This window comes from Prionailurus viverrinus, chromosome D2, assembly GCF_022837055.1.
Source record: "Prionailurus viverrinus isolate Anna chromosome D2, UM_Priviv_1.0, whole genome shotgun sequence".
In the NCBI taxonomy this organism is placed as follows: Eukaryota; Metazoa; Chordata; class Mammalia; order Carnivora; family Felidae; genus Prionailurus; species Prionailurus viverrinus.
Window position 1 is genome coordinate 48002948 of NC_062571.1, and position 15340 is coordinate 48018287.

General features: G+C 43.7%; 1 protein-coding gene across 1 annotated transcript; it reads left to right on the plus strand.

Annotated features, from left to right (window-relative positions):
- The first annotated feature begins 3997 nt into the window (after nt 1-3997).
- Nucleotides 3998-15021, plus strand: CD2H10orf53 (chromosome D2 C10orf53 homolog). Its single transcript, XM_047826483.1, has 3 exons — nt 3998-4094; nt 13752-13871; nt 14796-15021. The coding sequence occupies exons 1-3, from the start codon at nt 3998-4000 to the stop codon at nt 14858-14860; spliced, it is 282 nt and encodes a 93-aa protein (XP_047682439.1). The 3' UTR covers nt 14861-15021.
- Nucleotides 15022-15340: the final 319 nt, after the last annotated feature.

The following is a 15340-nucleotide window of genomic DNA, read 5'->3' on the forward strand; positions in this document are numbered from 1 at the left end:
TGACAAAACACAGCGTCCTTTCTTGATAAAAACTCTCAAGAAAGTAGGGATAGAAAGATCATACCTCAAGATCATAAAAGCCATATATGAAGGCCCAACACTATATCATCCTCAATGGGGAAAAACTGAGAGCTTTCCCCCTAAGGTCAGGAACAAGACAGGGATGTCCACTCTCACCAGTGTTATTCAACATAGTATTGGAAGTCTTAGCCTCAGCAATCAGACAACACAAAGAAATAAAAGGCATCCAAATTGGCCAGGAGGAAGTCAAACTTGCACTCTTCACAGATGACATGATACTCTACACGGAAACCTCAAAAGATTCCACCAAAAAACTGCTAGAACTGATTCATGAATTCAGCAAAGTGGCAGGATATAAAGTCAATGCACAGAAATTGGTTGCATTCCTATACACCAACAATGAAGCAACAGAAAGAAAAATCAAGGAATTGATCCCATTTACAATTGCACCAAAACCCATAAAATACCTAGGAATAAACCTAACCAAAGAGGTGAAAAATCTATACACTGAAAACTATAGAAATCTTATGAAATAAATTGAAAAAGACACAAAAAAATGGAAAAATATTCCATGCTCCTGGGTAGGAAGAACAAATATTGTTAACATGTCAGTACTACCCAAAGCAATCTACATATTCAATGCAATCCCTATCAAGATAACGCCAGCATTCTTCACAGAGCTAGAACAAACAATCCTAAAATATGTATGGAACCAGAAAAGACCCCGAATAGCCAAAGCAATCTTGAACTTCATCAAAATAAAAAGCTTCTGCACAGCGAAGGAAACAATCAGTAAAACTAAAAGGCAACCGACGGAATGGGAGAAGATATTTGCAAATGACATATCAGATAAAGGGTTAGTATCCAAAATCTATAAAGAACTTATCAAACTCAACACCCAAAAAACAAATAGTCCAGTGAAGAAATGGGCAAAAGACATGAATAGACACTTCTCCAAAGAAGACATCCAGATGGCCAACCGACACTTGAAAAAAGGCTCAACATCACTCATCATCAGGGAAATACAAATCAAAACCACAAAGAGATACCACCTCACACCTGTCAGAATGGCCAACATTAACAACTCAGGCAACAGCAGATGTTGTTGAGGATGTGGAGAAAGAGGGTCTCTGTTGCACTGCTGGTGGAAATGCAAACTGGTGCAGCCACTCTGGAAAACACTATGGAGTTTCCTCAAAAAATTAAAAATAGAACTACCCTGTGACCCAGCAATTGCACTACTAGGCATTTATCCAAGGGATACAGGTATGCTGTTTCAAAGGGACACATGCACCCCAATGTTTATAGCAGCACTATCAACAATAGCCAAAGTATGGAAAGAGCCCAAATGTCCATTGATGGATGAATGGATAAAGAAGATGTGGTATATATCTATACAATGGAGTATTACTCGGCCATCAAAAAGAATGAAATCTTGCCATTTGCAACTACGTGGATGGAACTAGAGGGTATTATGCTAAGCGAAATTAGTCAGAGAAAGACAAATATGACAGGACTTCGCTCATATGAGGACTTTAAGACACAGAACAGATGAACACAAGGGAAGGGAAGCAAAAATAATATAAAAACAGGGAGGGGACAAAACATAAGAGACTCTTAAATATGGAGAACAGAGGGTTACTGGAGGGATTGTGGGAGGGGGGATGGGATAAATAGGTAAGGGGCATTAAGGAATCTATGCCTGAAATCACTGTTGTACTATATGCTAACTAACTTGGATGTAAATTAAAAAAATAAAATAATATAAAACAAAATAAAAAGAGGATATGTACTATTTCCACTTCTGTTCATCATTTAACTAGAGGTTCTAAACTGTGCAACAAGATAAGAAGAAAAGGAAACAAAAGCTTAATAAAAGAAAAAAAAAGACCATTTTCTGCAAAGTGATTGCCAATAAGAAAATCCAAAAGAATCTATATATAAATAAACAGAAATCAACTAAAAAGATCAAGGCTGCTTACATAAAATCAACATATAAAAGTCAATTTTGTTTTACATACCAGCAACAAACAATAAAATCACAATACAGAATACATGATTTACAATAGAACCTAGCAATAGATCTAACAAAAGACATAAAGACCTATACACAGATAATTATAAACTGCACTAAAATACATTGAAGAAGATCTAAATAAAGGAGAGGTATTTCAAGATCATGAATATGAAAGCCTCAGAAAGATGTTAGTTTTCCCCAAATTGATCTCTAGATTCAATTCAACTCCAACAAAACTTCAACAGGGGCATCTTCTGCCTGTAGTAATGGTAGACTAGCTAATTCAGACAAAGCTTCCTACAGAAGACATTTTTAAAAATCTGGCACATATGATTTTAAAAATCTTCTTGAAATCATAAAAGACCTAACCTAGATCAAGATCAGGGAGAGGATGAGAGTAAGTAAGCATAGCACTGGAGATGTTTTTACTCCGGAGCTGTCTAGTGATCTTGAATAGGCAACCTAGAAGGTAAGATGCAATTTTTGTCTTTGCAGCATTAGGCATATAAAAACTGGAGCCCAGCACCACCACGGGTGAATCCTGGCAAGCGACTACCCTCATTAGGGCAGAAATGAGGATAAAATATAAGTGAACAAATCTCCACCTGGCCTGCTCCCAGTTTCAAGCCATCTGGATGACTCAGATAACCATAAGCCCTGAAGTCATATTAAGATGATCCTGGGTTACTGGTGTTATGGGAATTGGCAAGCAGTGAAGAAAAAAAAAGTCTTCTATAGAGGAAGATAACATCACCCTTGGCCTCAAATTGTTCCTACAAATAATTTTTCAGATACAATGTCCAGTACACATTGAAAGTAAACCAAGAGCTCTAGACAAAATAACCAGACACTAGTAGAAATAAAAACAGAAACAGAAACATGGGGTCTCCAGATAGTGGAATTCTCAAATGCAGACTATAAAATAAGTATCTTTACTATGATCAAGAAGATAACCTCAAACCTAAAACACTTGGCAAGAAACTGAAAAGTATAGAAAGTGTCACAGCAGATTTCAAAAAGGACCAAAGTAAAATTCCAGAATTAAAACACAAATAACTGAAGAAAAAAAAAAAACCCAACCATATTGATGGCTCTAATAGCAGTTAAGACACAGCTACAGAGAAAATTAGTAAACTGGATTACAGGTAAAAATGAATGAATGAATGAATGAATGAATGCACACATACACATACAGTCCAAAAGAAGATTGAAAAGAGAAAAACACAGCAGAGAAGAGACATGAAGAATACAGTTGGAAGGTCTAACATAAATTTAACTGAAGTCCCTAAAAAGTGAGAAAATGGGACCAGAAGCAATATGTGAAGAGATAATGACTCACATTTTTCAGAAAACAGATCAAGGACTTAAATTCAGTTTCAAGAATTGATAAAAAAACAAAAAAACAACAAAACAAAACAAAACAAAAACCACCTCTCTATATATAGGCACCTTATAAGGGGTTCCAATCCATCCTACACCACTGACTTGCCTTGGAAGGCTACCTGGACCCTCTGAGCCTTAGTTTTGTAAATACAAAATACAACCTACTTCAGAAGGATGGTAAAAAAGGTTAAATGAGATAACACATGGAAAGTGCTTAGCATGTCACTTGACAATACTTTCTGTAACTAGCTATAAATGTTGGCTCTTGTTATTTATCACTAACACTTGCCATACCAAGTAGAAATCCCGCATTTACCTGGCTGTCGCCTCAAACTACCACCGCACCTTTCTTGCACCCCACTGATGGTGGGGCAGACACCCAGAAAGGAATAACCCTCATCCCCACCCCTGACACAGACTCTCAGGAAGGGACTTGTGGGGAGGATCCTCAAGTTCCACCCCTACCCGCCCTGGCCCCGCCCACTGCCCCATGGCCACACCCTCTCCCAAGGGCCTGCAGAGCAGTTGCCTAGCAGTCTGTATTGCGCCTTCGCGCAGGCTGGGTGCTCGGCAGCCATGCCGAAGAACGCGTTAGTCATCTTGCGCTATGGGCCATACAGTGCAGTCGGCCTGTCTGTGGAGTACCGCACCTTCCGCCTGGAGGGCCTGCAAGGTGGGCAGCTGAGCGCCAGAGGGCCACCCAACTGCGTGTGCCCAGGTGTACCCCAAACTCTGAGCACCTGTGCAGGCGGTACCCTCTCCCTATACCTCCTTCCTTCCGCTGACCCAGACCAAGCACCATAACCTCTGGAGAGTCTTCCCTGAGCTTCTACTTCCTCAGGATGACTTAGCATCTTCCTCTGGCTTCTACTGCTTCAAAATAGGAGTGGAAACAAACATGTACTGGGAGCCCACTGGTACCAGGCAGTTTATACAAATCATTTGAATGGGAAGGATCACATAATCCTGCTTAAACAGAAGATCAAGAATATTAAGTGACTTTTCCAAAGTCATGTGGCTGGAAAATGGTGGAGAGTCTACATTTTCAGCATTCAATCATGCAACAAACCTTTACTGAGCATCTGTGTTGGACACTATTCCAGGTACTGGGGACATACTTGCAAACAAAGGTACATGTCCTTAAAATGACCTTCTCATTGTTGACTACTAGTTAACAGTTGTGCTGAGCCTCCAACAGAGGAATGTGATCAGAGTGGGGCCTGCCACTGGCTATAATTGGAGGGGAGAGGGGAAGATCTGGAAAGGTTTGTTCACTGGAATTATACTTGAGTTGAGCTTTAAAAAGTAGGGAGAGGGACGCCTGGGTGGCGCAGTCGGTTAAGCGTCCGACTTCAGCCAGGTCACGATCTCGCGGTCCGTGAGTTCGAGCCCCGAGTCAGGTTCTGGGCTGATGGCTCAGAGCCTGGAGCCTGTTTCCGATTCTGTGTCTCCCTCTTTCTCTCTCTGCCCCTCCCCCGTTCATGCTCTGTCTCTCTCTGTCCCAAAAATAAATAAAACGTTGAAAAAAAAATTTAAAAAAAAAATTAAAAGTAGGGAGAGAAAACCAGGTAAAGAGAAGAAAGAGCATGCCAGACAGAGAAACTACAAAGGCTGGAAGCATGAACAAATGAGGTATTTGTTGAACTGCAAGAAGGATGAGGTTGGAGAGGTGGACAGGGGCAGATCCTGCACGGCCCTATGCAAGTTTCAGGCGGGGGGGGGGGGGTGGGGGGGTCAAACTGTGGCTGTCTGAGGAGAACAGAGCAGAGGGGGCCAAGAATGGAAGTGAAGAGACAAGTCAAGAGACTTCGGGTGGTACAAGGGAGAGATGAGAGTAGCTTGGACCAGGACAGCCATAGAGGGGCAGTGGATTAAAGAAAGAGGAAGGAAAAAAAAAAAAGTAAGAGGAAAGAGGGGGGGGGGGGGCGGGCGAGGGTCAGGAGGATATCCTCTGGATCCAGTCAGTGTCTGGCTTGATCAAAGTGCTGATGGATGGAAGTGCTCTACGCTGAAGATGACAACACAGATGGACTGTAATTTGTAGGAACATGCTCCATTTCGACCATATTAAACTTCATGTGTTTTCACCTGTGTAGATGGAGGTACTTACTGAGTTAGCTCTGCAGTTCTAGAGCTCAGACAAAAAGTCTGAACTAGAGATAGAATGGTCCGAGTCATGGACTTGGGGATCACATATAGAACGAGAAGAGAGCCCAGGCCTGGGTCTTCAGTCTTCAGTGCTTTTAAATGCTCTAATTTCCCATCAGAAACTTCTCACCAGCTTTCCCTCCCTGGCTTCATGAGGTTTATTGTATGTCTCAACAGTCTTTTGCCCAGACAGCTATGCATTTTTCATTTCCCTGCACGCTGCCCACAGCTTTTCCACCTTGTGTGAGTTCCACATTAGGTGAAACATAGACGAGGGCCTTGTGCCAGTCCCTAGGGAGCCCCCAGACAGGGAGGAACAGACAAACAGGAATTTGCAAAACATGGTTTGCTTTGCTCCCTCTAGACATGGGGACGAGGACCCACACTGGGGACAAGGGCTATTATCTTCAAGGCTGCCAGCAAGTGAGGGAGGAGGTGAGGCAAGGACAAATAAAGATGCCACAAAGCTTTCTTAGCATCCTAAAGTTGGCTTTGTCTTGACCCGGTGTTTACTCTTTTGCCAACTTTGTTTTCCAGAGTTCTGACAAAGTTTGTTCTGACAGTTTCTGCTGTTTTTTTGACAACAAAACGTTAATGTCTCTATGGAGGAATGGGAGTTTGGAGTGCCTACTCCGCCATTGTGCTGATGCCTGCAGACCCTTTTTAATTATGTTTCTTGCTGCTGCCATAGCGAGCATGACTATACAGAGTCCAACTAGATCATTTCCCTACCAAGAATTATATTAAAGGAGAACGCATAAATAAACATTTTGTTATAACCTACAAATTACAGGTATTGAAATGGGGGATACTTCCCATCTAGTTTGTACACAAATCCCATGGATCACCTGGTCACCTGTCTCCTACTTGCGCTCTTGGCACAGTTGGCAGAGAAAATGGCATGAGCAGAGGTCAAGTGCAAGGACTCTGAAGTCCAACCGATCTAATTTTGAATGGGTCTCCACCATTTAGTAGCTCTGTGGCCAAAGCCGAGATCAAATTATTTCACTTTTGCAAGCCTCGGTTTACTTATTGGTAAATGGGAGCAGATCCCTACCTCGCTGATGTGAGATTCCAGTGGGAAAATGCAGAGTCATGAATACCATACCTGCACATAGTAAATGTTCAACAAGCATTCGTTCTTATTATTTCAGGGCACGGGGTTACTAGGAAGGGAAGGAGGGAGCCACGTGGGGCAAGCTGGGGAGCAGCAAGCCGCTGGGTCTGGCTGGAGGATGGTATGTAACAAGAGAGTCACGACTGTTTTACCCTTGGCAACGGGGAGCCAGCAAAGTTTCTTGAGCTAAAGAATCATGAGATTAAGGATGTTCCTTAAGAGGCCAATTCTCAAGGAAGAGATTTAGGGAGGAGAAGTGAGAAAAGATTAATTAAGAGATATTAAGAGGTTAGAAATTACGTTCTGAAGTTCAGGGGAAAGACAAAGGCAGATTTGAGTCAGAAGCAGTTATGAGTTTAAATAACATCTATGTGCTGATGGCTCCCAAATTTCTCTCTCCCATCAGGATTTCTCATTGCCACTGGGGTGTTTAGTAGGCATCTCAGACTAATATGTCCGAAGTTTCTAAACCTAATACCCACCCCAAACCAGCCCCTCTGCATTCTCTCCCTCTCAGTTCACACAGCTCTGTTCTTTTAGTTACTCAGGCCAAAAACTTTGCAGGCAACTTTCTCTCCTCTCTTTGCTTCACATTCATCACAAACACCATCATCTCCTGCCTGGATAAGTGCCCCTATCTCTCTGCTGAGTTCCCTGTGACCACCCTTGTCCCCTGCAGTCTGTCCTCAGCGCCAAAGCCGGGTGATGCCTTTAAACTTGAGTCATAGCATGGCCTGTGCCTCCAAGAACATCCTGGTGGCTCCCAGCTCACTCAAGGGAGAAGTCAAAGGCTTGCAGTGGCCTATAGGTGTCCTCCCTGACCTCGTTTCCTCTGTCACTACACACTCTGTACCCTCAGTCACTCAGCTGCAGCCACGCCGACCTCCTCATTGGCCCTTGAACACCCCTGGTGCACTTTGACCTCCAGGTGTGGCAGCTGCTCCACCTGGAATGCTCTTCCTCCAGATCCCTGCATTGTCCTCACTCTTCACTCCCTCGCAGCCTCTGGGTGTTTCTTAAAAGTCACCTTCATCAACAGCCGTTCCTTGAGCATCCCTATCAAAAACGTCAACACCTCCCTCTGCCTGCCTCTTCCCTATCTCCCTTCCTTCCTTCTTTACTTCTTCCTAGTGCTCATAAGTTTGAGCACACTCTTTTTCTAGGCTCTCATCAATCAAGACTTCATCTTTTTCTAGGTGAAACGTACATTTCACCTATTTGCCGGGAGGTTTGCTTCAGGGTAGCAGGGGTTCTGGTCTGCCCTGTTCTCTGCTGTGTCCCAGTGTACAGAACTGTGCCAGGTATATCTTAAGGGTCAATAAGCATTAAATAAATAAAATTAATCTGAATGGAGCTAAACACTGGATCCACAGGAGGTGAGACTTGGAGAGAAATCCAGGAAAGACAGAACCGGCGAACAGGAGGACCTTGGCAGTGGCCCCTCTGAGGGGCGCAGAGGCAAGAGAGACCCCAGAGACAGAAGCAAGTGAGATGATTTCAAGACGAAAATGGCTACTGGGCACCAAACTGTTAAATAGGAGTCATTTCTAGTAAAGGTGAATTCATGATTAATGAAGGACATAGAAAAAAATATTCTCAGAGACTTGGGATAGGAAGGCAAAATGGTACAGAACTTTAGAGGCCAACTTGGCCATGTCTTAAAATTTAACCATATACTGTGGAACCCAGCTATTCCATTTCTCAGTCTCTCCCATGTATACATAAACTTGTACATGTACACAGAGGGATGCCCAGGAATGTTTCCTGCAATGTTCTTGCTGATAGTGGAAAATTGAAAACAACCGGAGAAAGGACCAGCTTGAATACATTGCAGTACAGCTGTCACATGAAATGCAGTGCAGCTGGTCCATGTATATATTGACAGAACTGGATCATCACGACATGACGTTAAGGGAGTGAGGTGTGTTCCTGAATTCCATGTACACTGTGATCCAACTTCCACTGAAAAGGACAAAGTGGGGGGGGGGGGAGGAGGAAGAATTATGGGTGATTTAAAATGTTCTGTCCTATAATTGTAAGGTTTTTTAAAAATCGTGGGTCTGCATCACATTTATAATCTGATAAAAATTCATGGGGTGCCTCAGTGGCTCAGTCAGTTAAGTCTCCAACTTGGGCTCAGGTCATGATCTCATGGTTCATGAATGAGTTCGAGCCCTGAATCAGGCTCTGTGCTGACAGTGTGGAGCCTGGAGCCTGCTTCGGATTCTGTGTCTCCCTGTCTCTCTGCCTCTCCCCCGTTTGTGCTCTGTGTGTGTCTCTCTCTCAAAAGTAAACATTAAAAAAAATTAATCTGATAAAATTTTAGAGTTTAAAATAGTTTGGGGTAGTTTATTTTTTTCCAGCAGAAGTATTTTAATTTTTTTTTTTAACGTTTATTTATTTTTGAGACAGAGAGAGACAGAGCATGAACGGGGGAGGGTCAGAGAGAGGGAGACACAGAATCTGAAACAGGCTCCAGGCTCTGAGCTGTCAGCACAGAGCCCGACGCGGGGCTCGAACTCACGGACCGCAAGATCATGACCTGAGCCGAAGTCGGACGCTTAACCGACCGAGCCACCCAGGCGCCCCAGCAGAAGTATTTTAAAGAAGTAAGAGGGGCGCCTGGGTGGCTCAGTCGGTTAAGCATCTGATTTTAGCTCAGGTCATGATCTCACAGCCCATGAGTTTGAGCCCCTCTGTGCTGACAGCTCAGAGCCTGGAGCCTGCTTTGGATTCTGTGTCTCCCTCTCTCTCTGCCCCTCCCCTGCTCATGCTCTGTCTCTCTCTGTCTCAAAAATAAATAAAAACATTTTTAAAAAAAGAAGTAAGAAAGGAGATGAGTCAGACTATGGGTTTACTAAGAGGGGCGGGAGAACTGTGTGAGCCACTGAATGTGCTGATGGTTCTCCACCTCTGAGAGCACAGGATCAAGAGAAGGTGGGCTGAAGCCTTCACTGGCAGGAGGTTAAGATGCAGGGAGAGATGAGGAAGCCAAGGGCACAAGCAGTTCTTCCCGCAGTAGGGGAGGGGAAGGAGTATCTTGAGAAGATCAAGGGGAGAATTTTTATGGTTGGAGAAGCACATTGCAAGCTATCAGCAGGTGGCTGATGTTTAAAGTTAGTTTGTGTATCCCTGAATGATGATTCATATCGTACCAGCAGCCAACATTCACTGAGGACTGGTGACAAATGCCAGGGTGTTAACAAAAGCAAAGCAGGGAGTATCTGATCCCCCCCACCCCTGTGACCCTGTTCTGCTCCACACTCCCACCACCACTTTAGAGTCAATAGTAACATCACACCAAGCAGAGTGGTGCATTCACAGGTCCCCATCTGTAAAATCTGCATCTGAATTCTGTATGTTTCTTTAAAAATCATAGCCCTTTATCATTTTCTGAAGTCCTGCTGGCTTTGGAAATATGCCTGATATTTCCTGAACTTACTGTGCCTTAAGGAATCTGAAAATTTTTGTTCTTTTTTTATTACCCACAAGTTATAATGGTTCAGCAAAAATGTCTCTATTATGAACTCAATATTAATGAAACTAAACTATGTAATGCTTAACCAAAGTCCTAAGTAATCTCCTGACCATGGTTGCTCCTTGTCTACTGTCCTTAAGTCTGCCAAATGAGCTGCTAAAAGGAACTAAAAGGAATTGAAACCAACCCATAAAAATTGGATCTATGCTTATTTAGCAACAACACCCTGTGTGCCATTCTCCTGTCCCTAGCTACGCATTAGCTGCTCACATCAATGGTCATAGGCATTTCATCTGTGCCCAGCAGAGAAGGGGGAGATGTCTGTCTGTCTGTTTGCCTTGACTTCCTAACTAGCAGTGTTTAAATCCCTCCCAGATGGTGCCCAATTCCGCCAGCACTGAGAAAAGGGAGGATTTTCTGTTTCCCTTCAGCTTACCCAGATCCCCCTTGAAGGATGAGGTGCCACTTCAAAGAGGCAGGCATTCTGCGGGTGGCCTTACAGCTTCTGGTTGATTTATGCTGGAGTTTAGCTACCGCCTTTGGAAAGACTTTGTTGCATGGAGTGTATTTATCTGACCTTTCTTTGAATAGACAACCCCACAGCAGCTCGTAGGAAAGAATGGGTCCTCCATGTAGAGAGGCAGCATTTGGATGAGCTGCAGGAATTCTGGTGCTTCTCCAGGTTTGATCCCTTAAGCCCGCACTGACCACCCTACAGCTGGGCTCAACACACCCCAGACTGATGACAAGGGGGCAGGCATCCTGTGGGGAAATATATGATGTGGGGTCTAGGGTGGCTCATTGCTTTAATAAGAATCAGACTTAGGTCACTCAAGATCCTAGAGAGTCATTGGAGATTCCCAGCACCATTGAATTGAGTTTGTTTATTTAACAAGCTATATTAACACCAAGCATCTGGTGGGGTTGGGGTGGGGGGATTAGGGTCAGTGAGGGAGATGTGCTCCCTTAAAGGCCCCGAGAGCCCATGCTTTGCGAACCATGTAGAAAGTGAAGTGAGAAGTGGTATGCTGTCTTAAGAGGGTCTCTCCCTGTAGGGCTTGATTTGCTCAAGTAGGAGGCAGACTCATTATTTGGCACCCCCACTTCCACAGGGTGGATTATTTGGTACATCAAATCCTGTTTCTTAGATTCACTTTGCCATGAAAGAGTGCTGCCTTTCTCATAAAAGTAACCCCAGACCCAGATACTATGTGAGACTCAGACAGGGCTCTGCCCTCTGAGAAAGGAAAGGTCTGTGGACTGCCGAAGGGTGTGCGCCTTCCCAGGTCTCCTCATGCAGAGCCCTTCCTCACTTACACTGCATTACAGTGAGCAACTCCAGACACAGTCTGTGCCTCCTTCTCTCCAGAACCCCCAGGCCTTAGAGAGTCGCTGTTGTGTGTTAGCAGTATAGAGGTAACACCTTGCCTCCAGAGATGGGGTTGGAACAGAGAAGCTGTTTTTTTCCTGATTTCTTCCTACCAAATTGAAGTACATTTCCCAGGAACATCTTCTGACAAGGCAAAGCCAAGGTTCTGGAGGCCAAATTGCCCCTACCCACTCACTTGCAACTTTTCCCTCTCAGGCTACACATCCCATCTCCTGATGGGGTGCTGCTGGGAGAGTGTCTGCTTCCCAGAAATCTCTGCCTATGGACTGCCTTTCTGCTTCCTAGACTGTCCCCTGGCCATCCCAAATTGCATGGACCACTCCATTTCAACAAGGCATTAGTCCAAGCTCAGTGCCTTCCTCCAAAGATGTTTAATACAAGACACTTAAATAGGATACAATAACATAAATATGCCAGAGGAAAAGATGCGGGTGTTCGTAGAGAGAGGCGTTAGCTGATGCAGGGTCAATTAGGGCTCCCGCTGGGTGCCCAAGGAGCGCTATCTCATTGATGGAGATCCTCACTGAGTTACTCTCTGAAGTTCCTTTCCAGAAGTGAAATTAAAATCACGCAATTAAAATGTTCACAGTTGGGGCTGGATGTTCTTGAGCTGATTGAAAGATGAAGAAGTGGACACGCCAACATTTTGAAGCAGCAATTGTCTCTGTAATTAAGTGCAATTAACTGACATAATTGTCTGCTTTTCTGCACATAAGACTGATTGCAATGCTAAGACTCAAAAAAAAAAAAAACCACGCCCTTCATCGGATTCCTCATCCCAACTTAACCAAAATTCTCACTGATGCATGAAGAATGCCAAAAATGGTGATTGAGCACACCGACTCTACCACCAATGTTACAAGGTGAACATTTCAAGAAAACAGAATCCCATGCTGTTCATGCACATCATTTCTCCTAAACTCCTACACTTTTGCGTTTCCACGTTAGAGAATAGATCTAACAACTTTTCCATGGCTCATCTCTAGGGAAGTGATAACCAAAAAGCAACTTCCAAAGGTGTGAATAAAAGTTCAGTTCATTAGCTTTAAAACAAAACAAACAATAAAAAGCATTTTATTTCTCCTTAGTATAGAAAATCTGGAAAATGCTGGAAGAATAAAGACAAAGAAGTTTCACACACTCTTACCAGAGAGATAACCACTGAGTATTTCTTTTCTTTTCCTATTACATATACATACTCTAATTAGTAGTGAAGATGTGTTTTCATATATGCTATACATGTAACCTGATTTTTTGCACATATTGCAAATATTTTTCTTGCTATTAAAAAATGAATAAACATTGGGGCGCCTGGGTGGCGCAGTCGGTTAAGCGTCCGACTTCAGCCAGGTCACGATCTCGCAGTCCGTGAGTTCGAGCCCCGCGTCAGGCTCTGGGCTGATGGCTCAGAGCCTGGAGCCTGTTTCCGATTCTGTGTCTCCCTCTCTCTCTGCCCCTCCCCCATTCATGCTCTGTCTCTCTCTGTCCCAAAAATAAATAAACGTTGAAAAAAAAATTTTTTTTTTAAAATAAAAAAAAAATGAATAAACATTTTCTGAAATGATCAGGAAAAAACTCATCATATGGACCTATCATCTTCTTATGATTTGAACAATAGGTTATACAAAGTATTTTCTATTATAAAACTGCAGAAAGGAACCTCTCGTTACAAAAGTCTGCCTGTATTTCTGTTTTGTTTTGTTTTGTTTTGTTTTCCTGAGGAAGCTTTCTTATAAGCGCATATCCCCTGGCCAGAGTTTATTCTGTAATTCTAAAAATTTTTGAGGCTTTTGAGGCTTGTATTGCCAAATTAACTCCAGAAAGGTGGCCAATTTATATTTCCATCAGCAGGATAAGAAGTTACCTAATTCCCCCCATCCCCTCCAGCACTGAGTATCATCTCTATAAAAAAAAGTTCAAAAACTCTTCCTAGAGACATCTCCTATTTCCACATATCCTATGGGCCTGGGGCAAATTGCAACCAAAACCTGAATTGCTCAGGTCTCTGGCTATGCTTTCCAGAAAAGGTGAGGGCACACCGGGCCAGCACCAGGTAGGTACCCAACAGGGCAACTGGAGTTATAGCCACGGGCAACTGGAAACCAAGCCAGCTGCTGGCATCCATGAGAACATCCGCATGGCAGGTTAATCTAGAGCCTGTCCTCATGCCACCCATACTCCTCTCCATCTTTTCCAGCTGTGTTGGCCAGAGATGGACACAACATCATCCTAGAAAAGATAGAAGACTGGAATGTGGTAGAACTCATGGTGAATGAAGAAGTCGTCTTTCACTGCAACATCAATGACCTGGAATTTGGTAAGTCCTTCAGCACTGCTCTGCTCCCAAGCAGCATTTTGCCTTCTCTGAAGTGGGCTCGATTTCTAGTTGAAGTGGCCAGTGGGTTAGGACCAGATTCAAATTGGACTTTTTTTCTGAGTCTTAAATTCTTGGGGCGCCTGAGTGGCGCAGTCGGTTAAGCGTCCAACTTCAGCCAGGTCATGATCTCGCAGTCCGTGAGTTCGAGCCCCGCGTCAGGCTCTGGGCTGATGGCTCAGAGCCTGGAACCTGTTTCCGATTCTGTGTCTCCCTCTCTCTCTGCCCCTCCCCCGTTCATGCTCTGTCTCTCTCTGTCCCAAAAATAAATAAACGTTGAAAAAAAATTTAAAAAAAAATTCTTACTCAAAGCCCTGTGTACATGAGTAAGCACATCCTAAACCACACAAAGTGCTTGATGCTCTGGGTTCCTTCCCAGAACACTGGACACAAAAGAGGGACAGAAAGAAAAATGAAGTTTTAGCCCCAGATTTCAAATGATATAACAGGCACTTAGGGGTAATAGGTTTGGGGGTTTTCTTTTATTCTTTCTTTTTATTTTCACATTTTAACAATGTGTGTTTTATTATCATTTGCCTTCAAAACAGGTTTGTTCCATTTGATTATTCTACCTAGGCTTGCTAAGACAATTAGAGTCGACACGCCCTCAGTGCATGGCATTATCAGTGACATTCTAGGGATTTCATTGCCCTGGAGAGCTTCCTGCATGGCAGGCTGGCATCGCACATACCACACTCTGCTCAGAAGTAAAAGTTTTTGCTGTTATTATACTCTGTCGAAGGCTAGTTAACAATTTAAGTGACTGTGTACTTTGAGACTTGTCTTCTAGTGGAAATCGTACGTGTCTTACATGACATGAAATTGTACAGAAAGCTGGTCAAAGGAAAATTGTATCTATTTCCCTAGGAGGTGATGGTAAACTAGACCCACTGTGCGAAGAGGCCAGGATAGCCATCCTAAACGCCTACTGATCTCCTCACCCAGACAGGCACCTCAAGTCAACAACACAGCAGCTGCCTCTGGCAAACAAAAGCAGTCATTCCAGGATGCTGGGCTCTGACAGTCTAAAGTAATGCAGGCCTGTCCTTCAGCCTGCCCACCATAAGGTCTCTCACCTGGCTGCGAGGGAACAAGCCCCCCCCCCCCCAAAATAATAAAAGCACATCATCATTTGCAGCATCTTTCAATCTCAACCCACAGGGAGAGTCCTCCAATATCAGGTATGCGCTGAGCTGAAGGAAATAATAAAATGCAATCTAATAACAGAAAGCCATCCTGTACTAATAACACAGAGTTTGCCAGGAGCGTCTGAGATTCCATTCTCTAGTAAGGAAAGAGCTAGGAGCAGGTAAAATTAAAGATTGCGGGGAAAGGGGAGCAGGAGGGAGAAGAGTGGCCCTTGAAAATCTGAACCCAGAGTTAATGTCGGTATTTGGAAACCTGGCTATTTC